The sequence below is a fragment of the Patagioenas fasciata genome, chromosome 1 (assembly GCF_037038585.1).
Source record: "Patagioenas fasciata isolate bPatFas1 chromosome 1, bPatFas1.hap1, whole genome shotgun sequence".
Lineage (NCBI taxonomy): Eukaryota > Metazoa > Chordata > Aves > Columbiformes > Columbidae > Patagioenas > Patagioenas fasciata.
Genome location: NC_092520.1, coordinates 26,422,925 through 26,440,440, shown reverse-complemented (window position 1 = coordinate 26,440,440; position 17,516 = coordinate 26,422,925). Strand labels below are relative to the sequence as shown.

Here is a 17,516-nt window from a genome sequence, read left to right as displayed (position 1 = left end):
TGAAGTTCCTGTTTATTTATTTGTTCTATTTAAATTGTAACTTACCATTCAGCCACCCAAATAAATAAATTACAGTTTTCTCCTAGACAAGAGAGTTTTAAATAGCAGTAGCTGTCTGATAGACTTGAAAAAGAAAACATTTAATTTCCTCTTTAAGTCACGCTTAATTATAGTATTTCAAGCCAGGGTAAAACATCTCAACTATGAACTCTCCAGAAGAAGAACAGTTACAGTCCTCTTTCTCTTCAGCCAGGGACCTAAAAAGCACAACATAGCTATAAGATACAAATCTATCAAACCCAAGTTCTGAGCCGTCTGGGTGAAAGCTGGGCATGCATTTTCAGTGGATGTGTCACACAAGGGGCACTATTTAGTAGGAAATAATCCCTAGAAGTGAAACTATAGACCATGAAATGTAAGCACTTTCATCCACACCACATTGAAGGAAAATGTGAGATTAGTGACACAAAAAGTTTAATACAAGCTGTTTACTGGTACCACTGTCCTCCAGGAAGTCTCTAAGTAGCTTCATGTGCATGATGAGAGACATCAGCAATCTGCATGAGACAGCAAGCTGATACCTCTCTGTCAAACAAGACCTTCTGGAGGCGGCAGTGAAGTTGCTGAAGAGCTGGGCACCGCTGCCAGTTGTTTTAACTAACCAGAATCTATTGGTGTATCAGAAACGGCAATGCACCTAGGACAGTCGGTGTGCACAACTAACCTTGTTCATCACTCAAAAGTACCAACTGCATTTTTTTAATTATACCTCACCACTGCAAACGTCAGCACAATGAATAAAGTCCACACATTTCAACAGCTGAAAAAGCTGTTTGTTGAAATACAGAGAAATTAATAATAGTGTACATCAATCAATCTACCCATAAAATTGCAAATCTGTTGATAACTACAAACAATATGTAACCAACAGGTTTTCTGGACCTCCTTAAGAATTAAATTTCAAAATGTTTCCATCATTTAAATGAAATGTATCTCTCTGGTTTGCTGATCTTGGCTGGATACCAGGTACCCACCAAGCCACTCTATCATTTCTCTCCTCAGCTGGATAGTGGAACAAAAATATTACTAAAAGCTCATGGGTCCAGATAAGGACAAGAAGAGATTACTCGGCAATTATCGTCATGGGCAAAACAGACTTGACACGACGAAATTCCTTTAATTTATCATGAATCAATTCAGAGTAGGGTAATCATAAACAAAACCAAAACTTAAAACACCTTCCCCCCACCCCTCCCTTCTTCCCAAGCTCAGCTCCACCCCTGAATTCTCCACCTCCTCCTGCCCGTCACTGCAGAGGGACAGGGAATGGGAGATGTGATCAGTTCAACACAGGTCATCTCTGCTGCTCCTTCCTTCTCACACTCTTCCCTTGCTCCAGCGTGGGGTCCCTCCCATGGGAGACAGTCCTCCACAAACTTCTCCAACATGGGTCCTTCACATGGCCTGCAGTTCTTCATGAACTGCTCCAGTGCGATCCCTTCCGCAGGGTGCAGTCCTTCAGGAACACACTGCTCCAGCGTGAGTCCCCCACAGCATCACAAGTTCTGTCAGTAAACCTGCACCAGTGTGGGCTCCTCTCTTCACAGGTCCATAGGTCCTGCTGGAAGCCTGCTCCAACGTGGGCCTCCCATGGGGTCACAGCCTCCTTCAGGCATCCCCTTGACCCAGCTGCAAGGAGACAGCCAGCCTCACCATGAGCTGCACCATGGGCTGCAGGGGAATATCTGCTCTGGCACCTAGAGAACCTCCTCCCCTTCTTCTTCAATAACATGTCTGTCTGCAGGGCTGTTTCTCTCATGCATTCTCCCTCCTCCCCTCCAGCTGCTGTTGCACAGCCCGTTTCCACACCCCCCAAGCCCCCTTCCTTAATATGTTATCCTAGAGGTGCTATCTCTGTGGCTGATGGGCTTGGCCTTGGCCAGCAGTGGGTCCATCTTAGAGCCAGACAGGAGGGAGCTTCTAGCAGTTCCTCATAGAAGCCACCCCTGTAGCCCCCACCACTACCAAAACCTTGTCACACAAACCCAATACACTCTCTGAGACTAGAAGTATACCAATGCAATCCTCCAAATCCCAACACTTTTGAAACCCAAGCACTATCCTAAACATTATCCCCAGAAAGCATCATAATATAGTTTTTCTATGACATTTTACTGCCCAAAGATAAGTCTGACTACTTATTTTTCCTCTACAGCTTATTTTGATATTTATAACAAATCACTTCAAGCAAGTCTTTGTTTTCAGTCACAATACAAATTTAACAAGGGAAAGTGTAGAGTCCTGCATCTGGGCAGGAACAACCCCAGGTTCCAGTATAGGCTGGGGAACAACCTATTAGAAAACAGTGTAGGGGAAAGGGACCTGAAGGTCCAGGTGGACAGCACTGTGCCCTTGTGGCCAGAAAGGCCAATGGCATCCTGGGGTGTATTAGAAAGGGGGTGGTTAGTAGGTTGAGACAGGTTCTCCTCCCCTTCTACTCTGCCCTGGTGAGACCCCATCTGGAGTACTGTGTCCAGTTCTGGGCCCCTCAGTTCAAGAAGGACAGGGAACTGCTGGAGAGAGTCCAGCATAGGGCAACAAAGATGATTAAGGGAGTGGCGCATCTCCCTTATGAAGAAAGGCTGAGGGAGCTGGGTCTCTTTAGTTTGGAGAAGAGGAGGCTAAGGGGGGACCTTATTAATGTCTATAAGTATCTAAAAGGTGAGTGCCATGAGGATGGAGCCAGGCTCTTCTCGGTGGCAAACAATGATAGAACGAGGGGTAATGGGATCAAGCTGGAACACAAGAGGTTCCACTTAAATTTGAGAAGAAACTTCTTCTCAGTGAGGGTGACGGAGCACTGGAACAGGCTGCCCAGGGGGGTTGTGGAGTCTCCTTCCCTGGAGACATTCAAAACCCACCTGGACATGTTCCTGTGTGACCTCACCTAGGCGTTCCTGCTCTGGCAGAGGGATTGGACTAGATGATCTTCTGAGGTCCCCTCCAATCCCAAACATATTGTGTGATATTGTGATACTGTAATGGTTACTCTTAACTTACAAATATATCAGAAAAAAAAATGTTGAAAAAATAATTTAAAATATTACTAGGGAAGCTGGACACAGGTTAAGAAGCTGGCAGCTACTTACCATTTAGCAATACCGAAGTGTATTAACAATTACTGCTAAATGTTACTTTTCTCAATAACTCTCTTGGCTGTATTAATTTTTAATAATGTCTCAGCAGACTTTCATTATAGTGTTTTAAAGATCTCGTTTTGCTACACTAAGTATAAGCTATTTAGTTGAATTTCAATTTTCTAAATAAATAGAAATGCCAAGGAGTTTTTCTGAAGTCAGGATTTGTGTTTAGACCACAAACAATTTCCTCCTATCTCCCAGGAAATCTTCAGGATTTCTTAAAGGAATTTTAAATCAAAATTAATGTTTGCTGCACTGTCTGCTGCAGCTTGTACCATGTCCTGCTTGTACTACGAAGTACGTGCTCTCCTCAACAGCGTATAATCTACAAAATGCATACATAAGGAAACTTTTAAACCAAAGACTCTTCAAAATCTAATGCAAAAAAAAAAAAAATACATATATATATAGCCAGTTAAGATGTACTGCTGAACTAAAAAAAAATCCAACTCTCATCTTCAAAAATGCCACACACTCCCAAAAGCCCTAGTACCTATAAGGTAATATAGAAAGATATAAAATGATTGTAGACATAGTCCAGAAAACTGAATCCCTGTCAGCATGCTGGCACCAGTTTAGTTCAGGTTACTTAACCAGCTTCCTTACCAAGGAAGCCCTAAAATCTATTTTAACTGCACAAGGAGCATATGAGAGAGAAATTTTGAAATAATAATATAAAACAAGGTGCTCCTAAGATTTGTTTGACCTCCAGAAAGGATTTAGATTGTATCAACACTTCAGGCTTCTTACGTTTTTTTCTACACATCTGGATAATATCAGGTTTTGGTACAAGACATTTAGGATTGATCTCAGCCAGAAGAAAATACATTATGTATGCTGCCCTCTTTTCAGAGTGAAGTAAGTTTTGGCTAAAAAAAAAAAAAAGCTTGACTGACTTGAAATAAGTTGAAAAGCTAGTTATGCCATAACTAGTGCAGAAGAGCTCAATTACAAGTATTTGCAGCCATTCTAACTTCAGAGGACAGGCTAGAACCACAAACCAAAGCTGTGAAAAATGATTAAAGAGCTTAATTCGGGACAACAACAACAAAAACAAAACAAACAAACAAACAAAAAAAAAGCAAAACCAAAAGGTATTTTCTATTTACACTGAAACCTCTTAACTGCTTTAAGTTTAGTTTCAAGAGAAGGACTTCTTACTTAAAAAACTCAACAACTAAAGCATTTTGAAACCTACATGTGGCCTTAGACTCTCATATTAACAGATGGTGGTAATTCCCTCAGACACTTCAAAAATTAATAAAACATCATACAACTGCATCACTGAGAGACAATTCCCTGTTATACTCAGGGTTTTCCACTCATATTGTTAAAAGTGTTTTTCAAAGGTAAAGCTTCCTTTCAGTGGTATAAATTCTTAATTGCTATACTTCACCTAAGCAATATACTTACACTCTTTTGTGCTGATACTTTTAAGAACAGACTCAATTGGAAGTGTATGAGATTTGACGGTCTAAAAGGTATCAGTTTATACAGTTTAGCCTCATTCAGTTGAAACTTCTACTTCCCCTTTACTTTTGAGTGCCACTTGTAGTTACACTAAAGGCTTTTAATACCTGTTTTACATGTATTTGCATTAGTTTGAGCTGTTGTATTTCTGAAGAAGTGATAGCTTGCTTAGTAAACTACACCTTCAAGTGAGATAAAGGATTAGACTTGAAAACTGTTTAACTGAACCAGGACATGCAACAAAGCAAGTAGATCCAGATTTCTTCTTAATCAGATTTTTCTTTTTTAAGGTTATTCTACTATAATTAATTTTCACTTGTAATACAAACCATTTATACTAGTTATAAGGGAAATCATTAGGAATTGTGAGAACGGGCAATAACCTGCTTCTGGGTTTTAGGAAATACCTGTAACTATCAAGTTCCTCATTAAAGAACAGTCTGCTCCAAAGACAGCATCAACTGCTCTTCAGTGAGCATCACCTTTAAAATGTCAAATACTGTACTGTATCAACTGTCAAAGACTGATTCTTTCTCAGTGACTAAGCCAACACATTGTTCCAGTCACAATGTGTTTATTATCATACAAGTTACTTTGAACAAAAAAAATATTTTCTTTGCACGAAACCTGACTAATAAAATTTTGTTACACAATCATCTTTGCTTAATATATTACGGTTTCTAAGTTACATATAGTTCTATGCACATAAAATGCTATTCAACATTTAATCTATACCTATTAGACTTTTTATATAAAGTCATGAAACTATTCTTTCCAACAAACTCAAAGCAGAACTTCAACAACTTTGGCTCTATACTGAATATTAGTATTTTTTTTTTTCTGTTACCAAGCATCTGTAACTTTGAAGACTATGCTAATAGCTCTTCTAGTTTAATTTCAATTCATGCTAATTCATTGAAGAAGTACTTACAATACATGTTAAGAGCCACAGAATTTCACTAACTCAGTATTAAGCCATTAACTTCATACATTTTCAAGAGAATATCAAATGTAGCTACATGTTATATTTCTGAAATTCAATAAATAAAGCTTACCTACAATCATAACTGTGATCTGCAGAACTGACAGACACTCTCGGGTTTGTGTGTTTCATCTGAGGCTATCTATTACCAAGCAGGCACAACAGATGAAAAGCAAACACTCACTGCTGTGGCTTATGGAAGTCTGTTTTCTTTCTTGGCTGCATGTGGTGCAAATTGTCCTTTGCTGGGTTAGGCATAGCAATATTGACTGGATTATTTGTGGTAGATACTGCAGCTCCTACTGTGAGATGAGGAAAAGGGTTGCTATAATTAAAAGGCTTCCCAGACTCCACCTCCCACTTTCTGGAAAGGAAGCACTGTTATCTGCACAAGGAGAATAAAGATCTAAATGTGTGAATGATTAAGGGATTGGAGCATCTGACATACAAAGAAAGGCTGAAGAGAGCTGGTATTGTTTAGCCTTAAGAGGAGAATGTTTGAAGAGATCTTATAAATGTGTATGTACATTTGTAGGAGGGATAGCGTGAGCAGGGAGTAGAGACAAGGGAGACAGACCATTCTCAGTGGTACCCAGTGACAGGACAAACAGCAATGGGTGCACGAAACTCCACTTACAACAAGTAAAAACTTAACATGGAAGTCTCCATCCTTAGAAATATCCAAAACTGAGCTAGACAAGGCCCTGAGCAACTTGCTCCAGTTGATTCTGCTTTGAGCATGGGCTTTTGTCTAGGGACATCCAGAGGTCTCTTCCGTTCTTAACTGTTCCATAATCCTTTGAAGTTTCTGTGATTCTGCTAGTTTATGAAAGTGCTCTGACAATGAAGTTTTGTAGTGTTAGTGCCAAAGAGAAGGATGAAGTGGCAGGATCATTAACATGACTTGGATGAAAGGAAAAGTGTGTTGAATATGAGCCCAGGACAGTATGTTAGAGTTTATTTTCAGATGGACTCAATTCACTTCAGCCTTGGAGAGCAGATGCAGCTCTAACAGGCTCTTCTTCTAAGTCCATATCTGCATTCACAGAATGCTATCTAAGCTATTAGAAGATGCAATGGATGCTGCAACCTTTCCACAAGGAACAAAATGGATGAGAAAATCTTTCAAATCACCTAAAAAACTGCATAAAACAAAACCCAGAAGATTTCTGCAGGGTGTTTGGAGACATACATAACCATAGCTGAAGACACAAAAGAAGCAGCAATGAAGACTTGTGGAGCCCCAGAGACTGAAACATGGAGCAGGGGCTTCACAAATCTCTTTAGTGAAAAAGAATTAGAAGAATAAAGTCGCTCCCACCTCCTGAGCATCTTGCTTGGAAAATCTTATTCAGCCAAACAAAGTCTTACACAAATGCTTCCGTAAGTTTCAGCTATTCAGCATATCAATATTAACAGTTAGGCCATCAGTCACAGATTTGAGTCACAAATACCACACATCTTGCCATTTACCAAAAGAGATAATGTATTTCACTGGAGTAACAGAAGGAAGAGAGGGGATGCTGATATTAAATTTTTTTGACAACTTTATGGCAGGAAACTTCTTGGTCATGGAACAATATGTTGAGGCAAACAATCCTATTGCACATGTAAACACCGAGTTTCAATGATGGCTTTTGTTGGAGCTCTCAGTCTCAAAAGAAAACAGCAAACATCACCAGTCATAAAAGTATAACACGCCACTAGTAAGGTTTGGTACCCACAATGCCACTTTGAGAGATCCCTTGACAAGTTTCAGTTATTAAGATAAATATTATGATTTGAAGAAGAATGAAGCTGCTTTCTTCCTACAAAATTGGGGTTTCTTTTCATTTCAGGAAACAGCTCTTGCCCCTATGTCTCAATATTGCAACTCCTGCAGCTAATGCCCTTCTGCAAAGGTGCTGAATCTCCAGGTCCATTCTCCAGACCACTGGAAAGCTCGTTCTTCCTGCACAACATCCTTCTTTTTACATTTGTAGGGCTTTATGCTTTCCAAATCTTTAGGTACATTTGCTGGAGAGATGGAGATATTCAAAACCAGCTTGGATGCATTCCTGTGTGACCTACTCTAGGTGAACCCGCTTGAGCAAGGCTGCCACAGAAGAGCCAATACATTCGTAGCATGTGCTCCAGTCTATTGCACAAGGTGCTACCTCTAGTTCCTACACTGATGTTTAGGCTCAACACCGGATGGTAGCATATGAGCTCTGGTCTGTTTGGAAGTGATAGGACCTGCCAGTGAGAAATAAACACACTCCAGCCTTTTGGAGATTCACTGGTCTTTCAGAGCCCCCCAGTACTAATGTAAGATGGCCTTCACGGGTCCTCTGAAGACTGCTTGTTTCAGACTTACCTGGGAAATCAACTTGCTGCAAGACAGTGCGTATCTACAATAGCAGTCTTGCTAATGCTGAAACCCAGGTTGCATTGAACTGCCTTGCCAATGCACCCACAGTCCCATATTGTTCTTGGACATCCTAGTCCATCCCTGGACTAGATGACCTCTAGAGGTCCCTTCCAACCCCAACTACTCTGTAATACTGTGAGAGGCTGCACAATTAGAGATGACAAAACTCTGTAGCCACATTCTGATGTCTATGTTCTACTGGAAGGGAGAGACAGATTCCCCATCCTGCTAGCTATAAAACATAAATTCCGCTTTAAGTAAGAATGTTCCCCTGATTTTAAATAAGCTTTTTTATGTACATATTAATTAGAGGTTCTTAATACTAAAAGTGACATAAGCAGATTTTTAGCTCACAATTAAATGAAGACATATTTTTGGATGCAGTGAGCTACACAAGGTATTGCTGAAGACTAAAAGCAAACTCTGATCGGTCAGGCATGAGCAATCCAAGACAGGGCTTGGCTTCAGTCAGTTCATTACTAGCATGTAATTCATGGTTACTATTCTATATTTAATGAAAGCGTACCTTACTGTTTCCTGTAACTCTGTAGTTTGTACAGGTTCCTTTGTGAATCAAAGGACATGTTTCCAAATTCATATTTGTGTTGCACAAAACAGAAGAGCACAAAATGAAAAATAAAGTGTGTTATAGTGGCTCTTAAAGCACACAATCAAAAGTCAACAAAAGTTAGAAAACATTATGTAACTGAGTATTTGTCACAGAATATGAAGACCTAAACAGAAAAAGAAAAAAACTAAGAGTGAGATCATGTAAAACTGATTACAATGCTGTATAGCTGGTACTGGAATTAGTTTAGAAGGCTCTACTCAGAGAATAATTATTTCCAGCCTTCTTTCTACAGTGTGCCAATATGACAAAAGCCATCAGGTACCAAAAAGCATGATTAAATGTACTCAAACGAATAACAATTTCACTTATAAGTTAATGTCTTGCCCTATCTCACTTTCAGCTAATTCAAAAATCTAATACCTATTCTGCATAGTTAGGAAAGGCTTCCAACTGTAAACAAAGGGGCAGTGAAAAAAACCATCATTTTCTAAATACAGAAGGTAAGCATTTGTAAACTGTTGAATAGTTTAAGCAGTATTCACATTTATCCAATCTTTCAGTGAGTTGTTACATTGGGTTGCATCAGTGAAATCGTTCCAATTTTAAATTAATGCAGGGTGGTCACATTATAGGGTTGTATTAATAGAAATAAATTGTCATCACTGGTATAAATCTCAGTAACACCAAAACTCCTTAGACTTACTGAAGATTATTATTTTCCATGTACTTCAAAACAGAATAAACTCCAAACCACAAAAATTACCAAAATGCAAATTTCAGCAGAGTCAGTAGGCTAATCAGAAGTTGAAGTCCTTCTCTACCAGAAATAACAAATAATCTTTCTCTTAGAGATGCATGCCATTAAGAGTCTTCCTAAATTTTAAGTTAAGAAACTATAGGTCAAATAGCTGAAATCCATCATAATCCTATAGATGAAACAGGTAATTCTATTGTTAAGGGGGCAATATGTGACGCTCCACAAATAATCCCTCCTTTTTTAAATTGTTCATTAACTTTACATTGCATATCATATATTGAATATTGTATCATTCATAGGACATCCAAGCCAAACCTCCACAACACAGAAGCGGGAGGTACATCATCAAATTCAGAACTGATCTTTCAAAGGATCTGCTGCCTCTGATTCTAAAAACAAGTTCTAAATTTGATTAAGACTTAAAGCTTAGGAGCTCTGTTTATGCCAGAATTAATAAAACTCCACAATGGGGTATTTCCAAAATGGTGAATGGTAATTAAGGATTAAATTCCATCAAAAAATAAACAGAACTTCACCAACATAAATACATGCCACTACGCTGGCCGTCTGGCCACCAGGCACATACAAGATATTGACTAGTGAGGTAGCTGTAATCATACTGATCCATGTAAAGTACTACAAAATGCTCTAGCAACAGGAGAGCAATCCAAGTTGATTTGAAATGGCAGATTTACTGAGATAGATTAAGATACAAAAAAAAAAAAAAGTGCAGTACCAAGCAACGAACAGGTAAGATTAAGAGATTGATTTAAAATAGCTTGGATAGCTTATTAAGTTAACACTGCTGTGTTAATACTGTGCACAGTACTTATCAGGGTATAAAAGTCTCAGTTTTGGTACTAACTTAATCACAGATTTCATTCCACTTTGCGTAAATTAAATATGGCATGAAAGGGGAACGAACACTCCAGTGGGAATTTAGAGATGATGTTGCAGTTTTGGGGTGTTGGTTTCTGTGGGTTTTTTAAGGATGTAAAATTGAAAGTGATTCATATTTGAAAAGCATGAGTGGAGACACTGAAAAGCATTAACAGGGAAGAAAAAACTGCACCACAGCCTCTTAGACATCAGCCTCATGAATGCCATGAACAAGCCATGCCCCTTGCCTTCTATCCCTCTAAGCACTCATGTAAAAACCAAGGGGTGTGGATGACAGTGAGGGAAAATATGAAGGGGAAAGACTGGTGTATAACCAAGTACACACCTAAATGCTTACTCTTGTAAAACACATAGTTTAAATGGGGAATCAGGTCACAGTTTTATAAAAATAACATCTTGATAGAGAAAGGTGCTAAGCTTTACCTTGATGCAAAGGGATAAAACATAGGTAGGGTCTCAAGTGGGAGTAGGAGGAAAGGCCAAAGACTGAGGGTGTCTTATTAATAGCAGTCTCAGAACTTTATCACTTCAGTGTGACAAAAATAATAAAAGCGCCTTTAGGTATTCACCTCTCTTATAATTCTTGAACCGAATCCTGTAAAGACAAGTAAGATGTAAAGCTAAGAAGAAAATAACTGTTCAGAGTTAAGTGGTAATGAATACTCAGTGTTATGCTCACCATGACAGATTTTAAAAAGTTATCGTATATAGAAATGTATCAATCCATCACACCAGAACCATAGCAGATTCCAAGCCACCTGCTGAGATATCACTAGTGCTTCATGACTGATAAAAGGACTGAAAAAACTTCCAACCCATAAACACCTACTGTAAAAGCCTAGGTAAAAAAGCCAAAAAAAAAAAATCAATCAGTTATACTAAAAGAAATTAAGTGAACATCCAGTCATTCAAAGATTTTCTGCAATGGAAACTAAGTTTTCCATCAAAATACTAGATAATGATAACAGCTACAGTACCCTTAAGTAGCTGCCCCATGAAACACTATTACAGTTTCTTGCATTTGATACTCCTCTTTTCCTATGGCTCTGGTAGCTCCTACAGTAACTTCCAGACATAACTTAGTATGGAGATAATATGAGCTGGATAAAAATGGATCAGTGGGACAGACAATAATTTGGACAAGGACTGCCACCTCCAGTTAAGAATTACATAAAACAAAATTCACACACACAAAAAAAGGCCCAAACTTTGCTTTTTTGGACAATATTATCAATATCAGCAGACAATTATGCTACAAAAATGGTAAGGCTTCTATCAAGAAAATGGAGTAAGATTCTCAAGCTAGCAAAGCTAGTTCCATAAGAAAAACAGAAGTCACATCATGGTGGTTATAGTTCACGAGGCCCACGCTTTCTCAAAGAACAACAGCATTCAACAAAAAACATGATTTTTTCCTTCCCACACAAGAGTAGAACTGTACCATAGGATGTTGCAGCAACAAAAACAGTAAAAGGATTCAAAGAACTCAAGTATCAAAAGCCAACTGTAGCTCAAGACGACTCTCAAACAATGTTTGAAGAACTACCAATGGAAAAAAAAAAAAAAAAAAAATCTTTCTTACATATGACTCTCTTTACATTCTTCCTCATGACCACTACTACAGAGAGCCTGTAGGGCGAGAAGGATCTCTCGCATAATCCAGTCCATTTGTTCTGAAGCTGAAAATGCCACTCCTGCAAGTACACAATGTGACAGAGCACTAAAAAATGGCTTTCTTCTTGTGATGGGTGACTAACACTGAAGTAGGATGGAACAGCCAAGAAAATGAGAAGAGCTACGCAGAAACGTGGGCTGTAGTCAACAAGAACAGCAAGAGACTTTTTGAACTATGCCTGATGTTTGACCTACTTCTTATAAGCATCCTCTTAGTCTGATAAAACATATGTAAAAGCTTTCCAGATTGCACAAGGAGAACTCTGGTCAGCTACATTTGCATAAGAAAATAAAAATCTGCTCAAATCTGCATCACATCATCTTTTGAAGATGCATAGGTAAAATAAGCAGCATGTGTCAGCACGAGTCACGATTTTTAGTATCCTGTTCACCTTTCTTCCTTCACGCTGCTGTAGAATCAGTACTACAAAACTCAAAATCAAAAATTATAGGAAATTCAAAATGAAACAAAGAAAGCTTTCTAAAAGTTGAGAAACAATACCATTTGGTAGTCATGTCTGATGAAAGCTGGCCAGACAAGAGACAGTTCAAAATATACACTGAAAGGAAAATTCCCAAGACCATTAACATACTGGAAAAGCAGAGAATTAAGGAAGTCAGCAAAAATAACGAAATGTTATTCAATACATATTATAAGAAAACTAATTAAAGCAATGTGTTAAAATTTTGAAGTAGGAAATAAGTGAAACAAAGATACACTTGAAGTAGAAGAATACAGGTGGACAGACTGACCCACTTCCACCTTAATATAATACTTGCTGGAGCACGTGGTGCAGAACTTTATTTTAAACAGCCTAATACATATCATAAATATAAAAAGGTATCAAGAAGCAAAGAAACTATGGAGAATAACAGTAAGCACATCTATCATAGCAATAACAATATTCTTGACAGTACCCTAAGAAAACTAATAGACGTGTTCAAAGGGGAAAGGCCTCTTCATCAATAGAAGCACAGAACTGGTGTCAAAATATCCCCAAAGAGAAATCACTAAGAGCAATTAGAGGATTATGTTGTTTGCAAGGAAAGCTTTTTCCAGTTTGGTGCTTTGCAGTACACACAAGGGTCAGTGAACACACATGTCAGATCATGCTGAACCTGGGAATTCATATTAGACCCATGGACCAAAATAAGCACCATCATAAAAGAAGAGAGCAGTAGTCTCAGACAAGAAAATTTTTAAAAAGTATCTCAATCTTCTGATTCTCTCCAATAATAAAAGAAGTTGCAGCTATGCAGAATTCTGATACTAAAAAACTGTAACCAATGCATGAGGTATAATGAAGACTTCTCTCCTCTTTCCAGAAACGTAAAAAGAACTGGAAGTAGTTCATGGGCATTAGCATATAAAGGGCTGAACTGTCTCTCCATTATGTTTTCTGCTGTAATGCTAAACAAGGAAAAATAACACAAGCAATACTAGAAACTCTATCAAGTGATACTCCATTAAACAAATTCACCAGTAGAACAGAACTTTGAATGCACAGTAAGTTCAGAGGAAAAAAAAAAAAAAAAAAAGAAAGTGTCTTCAAATAAAAGGAAAGCATCAAGAGAAACAACTAATCCTGTAAACAGCGTGGGCATGCCCAAGAACAAAATACTGCCTGAGCTCAAAGTCAACTGTTAAAATTTAGCAAATCTGAAAATCCAACAACATATTAGACACGGAAAAAGATTTTCAGCACTGCATAAAAAGCACTTCATCACCTCACAGATACAGTAAATCCCAGTGTCCATCAACATCAGAAGGTACCACATGAAGGAAGTCTGAAATGCAGTAACAAAGATCACAGTGTGGGGCCACCAAAACAAACATTTAAAGGCAAAAACTGTGTAAGACAAATCCTAAGAAGAAATTCAACAGGAAAGAAGAGTGAACATCTCTATGACAAGGGCAAGCCAAACCAAAGTTTTGTCTCAGACATTTGCTGCTGCTTCAATGCAGGTGCAGGAAGAATGAAAAGACTTATTTAGGAAGAGAGCAGTAGTCTCAGACAAGAAAATTTTTAAAAAGTATCTCAATCTTTAACTTCTGATGCTCTCCAATAATAAAAGAAGTTGCAACTATGCAGAATTCTGATACTAAAAAGCTATAACCAACTGGCTTGTAGATACCAAATATGGTATACTATAGGTTATATTTCTTTCAAAGACTTAACATATCAACTGATATATCAAACTCAGACCAGCTCTATAAGCACTGTCCACTCATTATCACGCTTGCATCAAATGTCATTTAGAAATTGTAAAGGCTGGAGAGAAAAAAAAAGAATAAAAAAAAAATCAAGTTCTCTCGACCCCCACTCACCCCCCAAAGAATGCTTCTAAAGCACCGAACTGCATTTTATTCAAAGTTGCTATTATAATCCTTAGTATAGAATCAGATAATGTTTAGTAGTTTAGGCATATGTCATTAGCTTTACTTTGTATCTGATTGTTTCAATATGAGTTTCAAATGGGAAGTTTCAAATACACAAATGTAAGTTTCTGACATTCACTGCCCTGAGAATAGAAAGATTAGGAGACACAATGTAACTTCTCCCTGCTGTGGGAATACAGACTATCGTATATTCGAGTCCGTCTGTTAAGTAATGACTGATCCAGAATGCATCGCTACTGCAGCAGACTGCCAAGCAGTTTCACATTCATATATGTCTCTCAATGCTGAGAGCAGTGTTAAACACTCCTGCATTTATTTTTAAATATAAGCGTAGTTTTCAGCAATAGGAATTAATTAGTAGGTAGATCTTGTAGGCAAGCACTGTGTGTCCTCCACACAAATACCAAAACATTCTAACCTCCCCCACAAAAGACCAGCCAATGTTAGTCCAGTTGCTGATGCATTAACAGCCAGCATTAAAATAAGCTTAAATATCAGTAAGAAGAATGAAAGAAGAATACCAGGAAACTATTAAATATCTTTGGATCTGTTATGACCTATACAAAGCCAGTTAACAAAATAACTGCATGTCATTCCCTTATTTTGAGTGTTACTTTTAAAACAATGGGTAATAATCCAATAAAGTTATGATGACTTGTACCAGACTTGTAAAAAAAAAAAAAAATTTATGAATCACATTCCAGTTAAGTGTCAAAAAGCTTGTAGAGAGGGGTGAGAAATATACCAGATTACTGTTTCAATAAATTCGCAAAACTATTAGGGCTTAAACCCTGTGTGTTCAGATAAACCATAAATATTAAAATGATCTGACCAAACCATGTCTTTCCCTGCATGCTGCAGCTTTTCCATTCAGCCTGTGCTAGGTCAAATGCAAAAAACTGTCAAACAGAAGAATACATCATTCTAAAGTGTTTGAAACAAGATACATTCTCTATATAAGTGGAGGTTAGAAGTGTTAAACTCATCTGAAACAAAGGCAGTTTCAATTAATTGCCATTCAGTTTTGAGTATTTTGCTATCCTGTTTTATATGCAAAAAATGAAGATATTTCATTGACTGAACAGCTTCACAAGCTTTGCTGCAGCAAACGTTGCATTCAGGAGGAGCAGCAAATTGCACATAATTGAAAGTGATTCATTTTTAGATCCACTCGTTTGGCTTCTGTAGGTTCCTCAGGCTTTGGTGTAGGTAGCGCAAAAACATTAAGTCATACAGTCCTGCAGTAACTCTTTCGCTCCATGAAGTGAGCAGATGACTAAGGAGCTACATTTTAGCATCTTCTCCTTGTTTCAAGCTATTTACCAGCGTATAACAGTATTTTGTAATGCACAGACCTTAAACAAAATTAGCAACAGCTCTTACTTTGCAGACAAGAACGTGTTTTGGAAAGCATGGCGGATTACTAAAACAGGAGCAACCCAATACCATACTGCAATACAACTAACTCTTTATTACAGATATTAAAGCATATTAAATCCTTGCAAAAAATCTCCCTCCTCCCCCTTCCTCTACATATAATACACAACAAGCTCTGAGTTAATGGGGTTAAACCTTCACATGTTTCAACCACTAAGAAAAGATACCAGCTCAGGCTGCTTTTTAAAATATTTTTCAATTAAAAACAGATAATACATTCACACTACTCTTCTTCCAATGAGGAAGCCACCAGGTTATAGGGCAGCGTCCAGAACACGAAACTGCAAATTACTTAATCTCCTTATTTTTCACATTGTGAATTGCACACACTCCCTCTCTGCAGGAGACAGCCGGGGGGAGGCACTGGGAAGGGGAAGAGTGGCCTGTGTGCACTAGGTAGGGTCCTGCGTGGAGTTTAGGGTGCGCTGGGGGGGCTTCTGTCACACGCACGACGAGGAGACGAGCAGGTCGCGCTATTAACGAGGAGAGAGAGGAACAAGAGGAGTTTGGGAAGGAAAGATGGTTGGAGAAGGGCCGTACGTGTAGGAGGGACACGGGGGTAGGGAAAATGAAGGTCCCTTTCGGGTTGCACAGGGCGGGGGATGAGTAGGGAGCAGCCCCGGCAGGAGGTGGGCAGCGTGGGCCGGTGCCCAAGGGCCCGTTGCCCGCCGGGGCGTCACCGGGGCGGGGTGCCCGGCCGCTTACCAGGTTCAGCACCGTCTCCACGATGTCCCGGTTGCTGACCTCTCCGACCTGGATGAGTCCGATGAGGACGGCGAATTTCATCCGAATATTGCGGATCGGCACCGACGGGTTAATCATCCCCGCGGGGAGTACCACGGACCCGGAGCCCGACGCCCTCAGCTCCCCCATCACCGCGACGCTGCTGCCGCTGCCGCCGCCGCCTGCACCGCCGGCCCCGACGGAGATGAGTCCCGCGGGCTGCGGGTCCGGCCCCGTCACCGGCTTCTCGCTCGCCATTTAACCCCCGCCGTTACCGGCACCTGCCGCCACCTCCCCGCCCGGCCGGGCCGAGCCGCTCATCCACCGCAGTCGCAACCGGCGAAGCCGCAGGGAGCCGGCCCGAGGCGCAGGCACCGTCCCAGGAGCCGCTCCCCCGCTCCGCTATAATGAGTGATTATTATGGGCGCCGATGCCCCGTTAGCCGAGGGCTTTCCAGCCGGGGCCGCCTCCCCGCCGCGGGGTGAGAGGAGCGGGCGCCGCCGAGCGCAGTGCGGCCCGGCAGAGGCGAGCGGCGCGCGGAGCAGGCGACGGCGCGAGCGATCGCAGCTACCGCTGTTGTTGTGGAGCCGAAACCGCCGCCGCTCACGCCGCCATGTTGCCGCCCCCTGCCTGCGGTAGCCGCCAGGGCGCCTGCGCCGAGCCCGTCGGGGGGCGTGGCCGGCCTGGTTCCCCCCAGCCGGCCGGGAGACAGGTGAGCAGGTGCACGGGGTCCGCGCTGCCACCGCGGCGACGTGAGGGGCCGCGCTGTGGCACGGAGCCGCCGCCTCCCGCCGGGCTGCCGCGCACCGGCGCCGCCTGAACTGGCAGGGTGGCGCGCGCCCGCCGGCTTCGACGCGAGGCCGCCGCGCCTGGCCTCGCGCCACCGCCCCAGGGCGCCCCCTGCGGGAGGGGCGGGCCGCAGCCCCGCCCATCGGGCTGCGCGCCGCGAGTGGCGGCCCTGGGCTGCCGCAGGCGTCTGTCCAGGGGGTGT

The 17,516-nt window shown here is 40.8% G+C and overlaps 1 protein-coding gene across 14 annotated transcripts in view; it reads right to left on the bottom strand.

Moving 5' to 3' along the window:
• The window catches only part of NBEA (neurobeachin), a 480,010-nt gene extending 462,827 nt beyond the window's left edge, over nt 1-17,183 (bottom strand). For 3 of the 14 annotated variants that reach the window (XM_071804804.1, XM_071804811.1, XM_071804814.1), the window contains exon 1: nt 16,508-17,171. In XM_071804804.1, coding sequence (XP_071660905.1) covers nt 16,508-16,783 — 276 coding nt within the window. In that variant the 5' untranslated portion in view covers nt 16,784-17,171. Of the gene's footprint in view, nt 1-16,507 lie in introns of all 14 variants that reach the window. The other 11 variants (XM_071804825.1, XM_065829702.2, XM_071804822.1 and 8 more) reach the window with 6 other exon arrangements.
• Nucleotides 17,184-17,516: the final 333 nt, after the last annotated feature.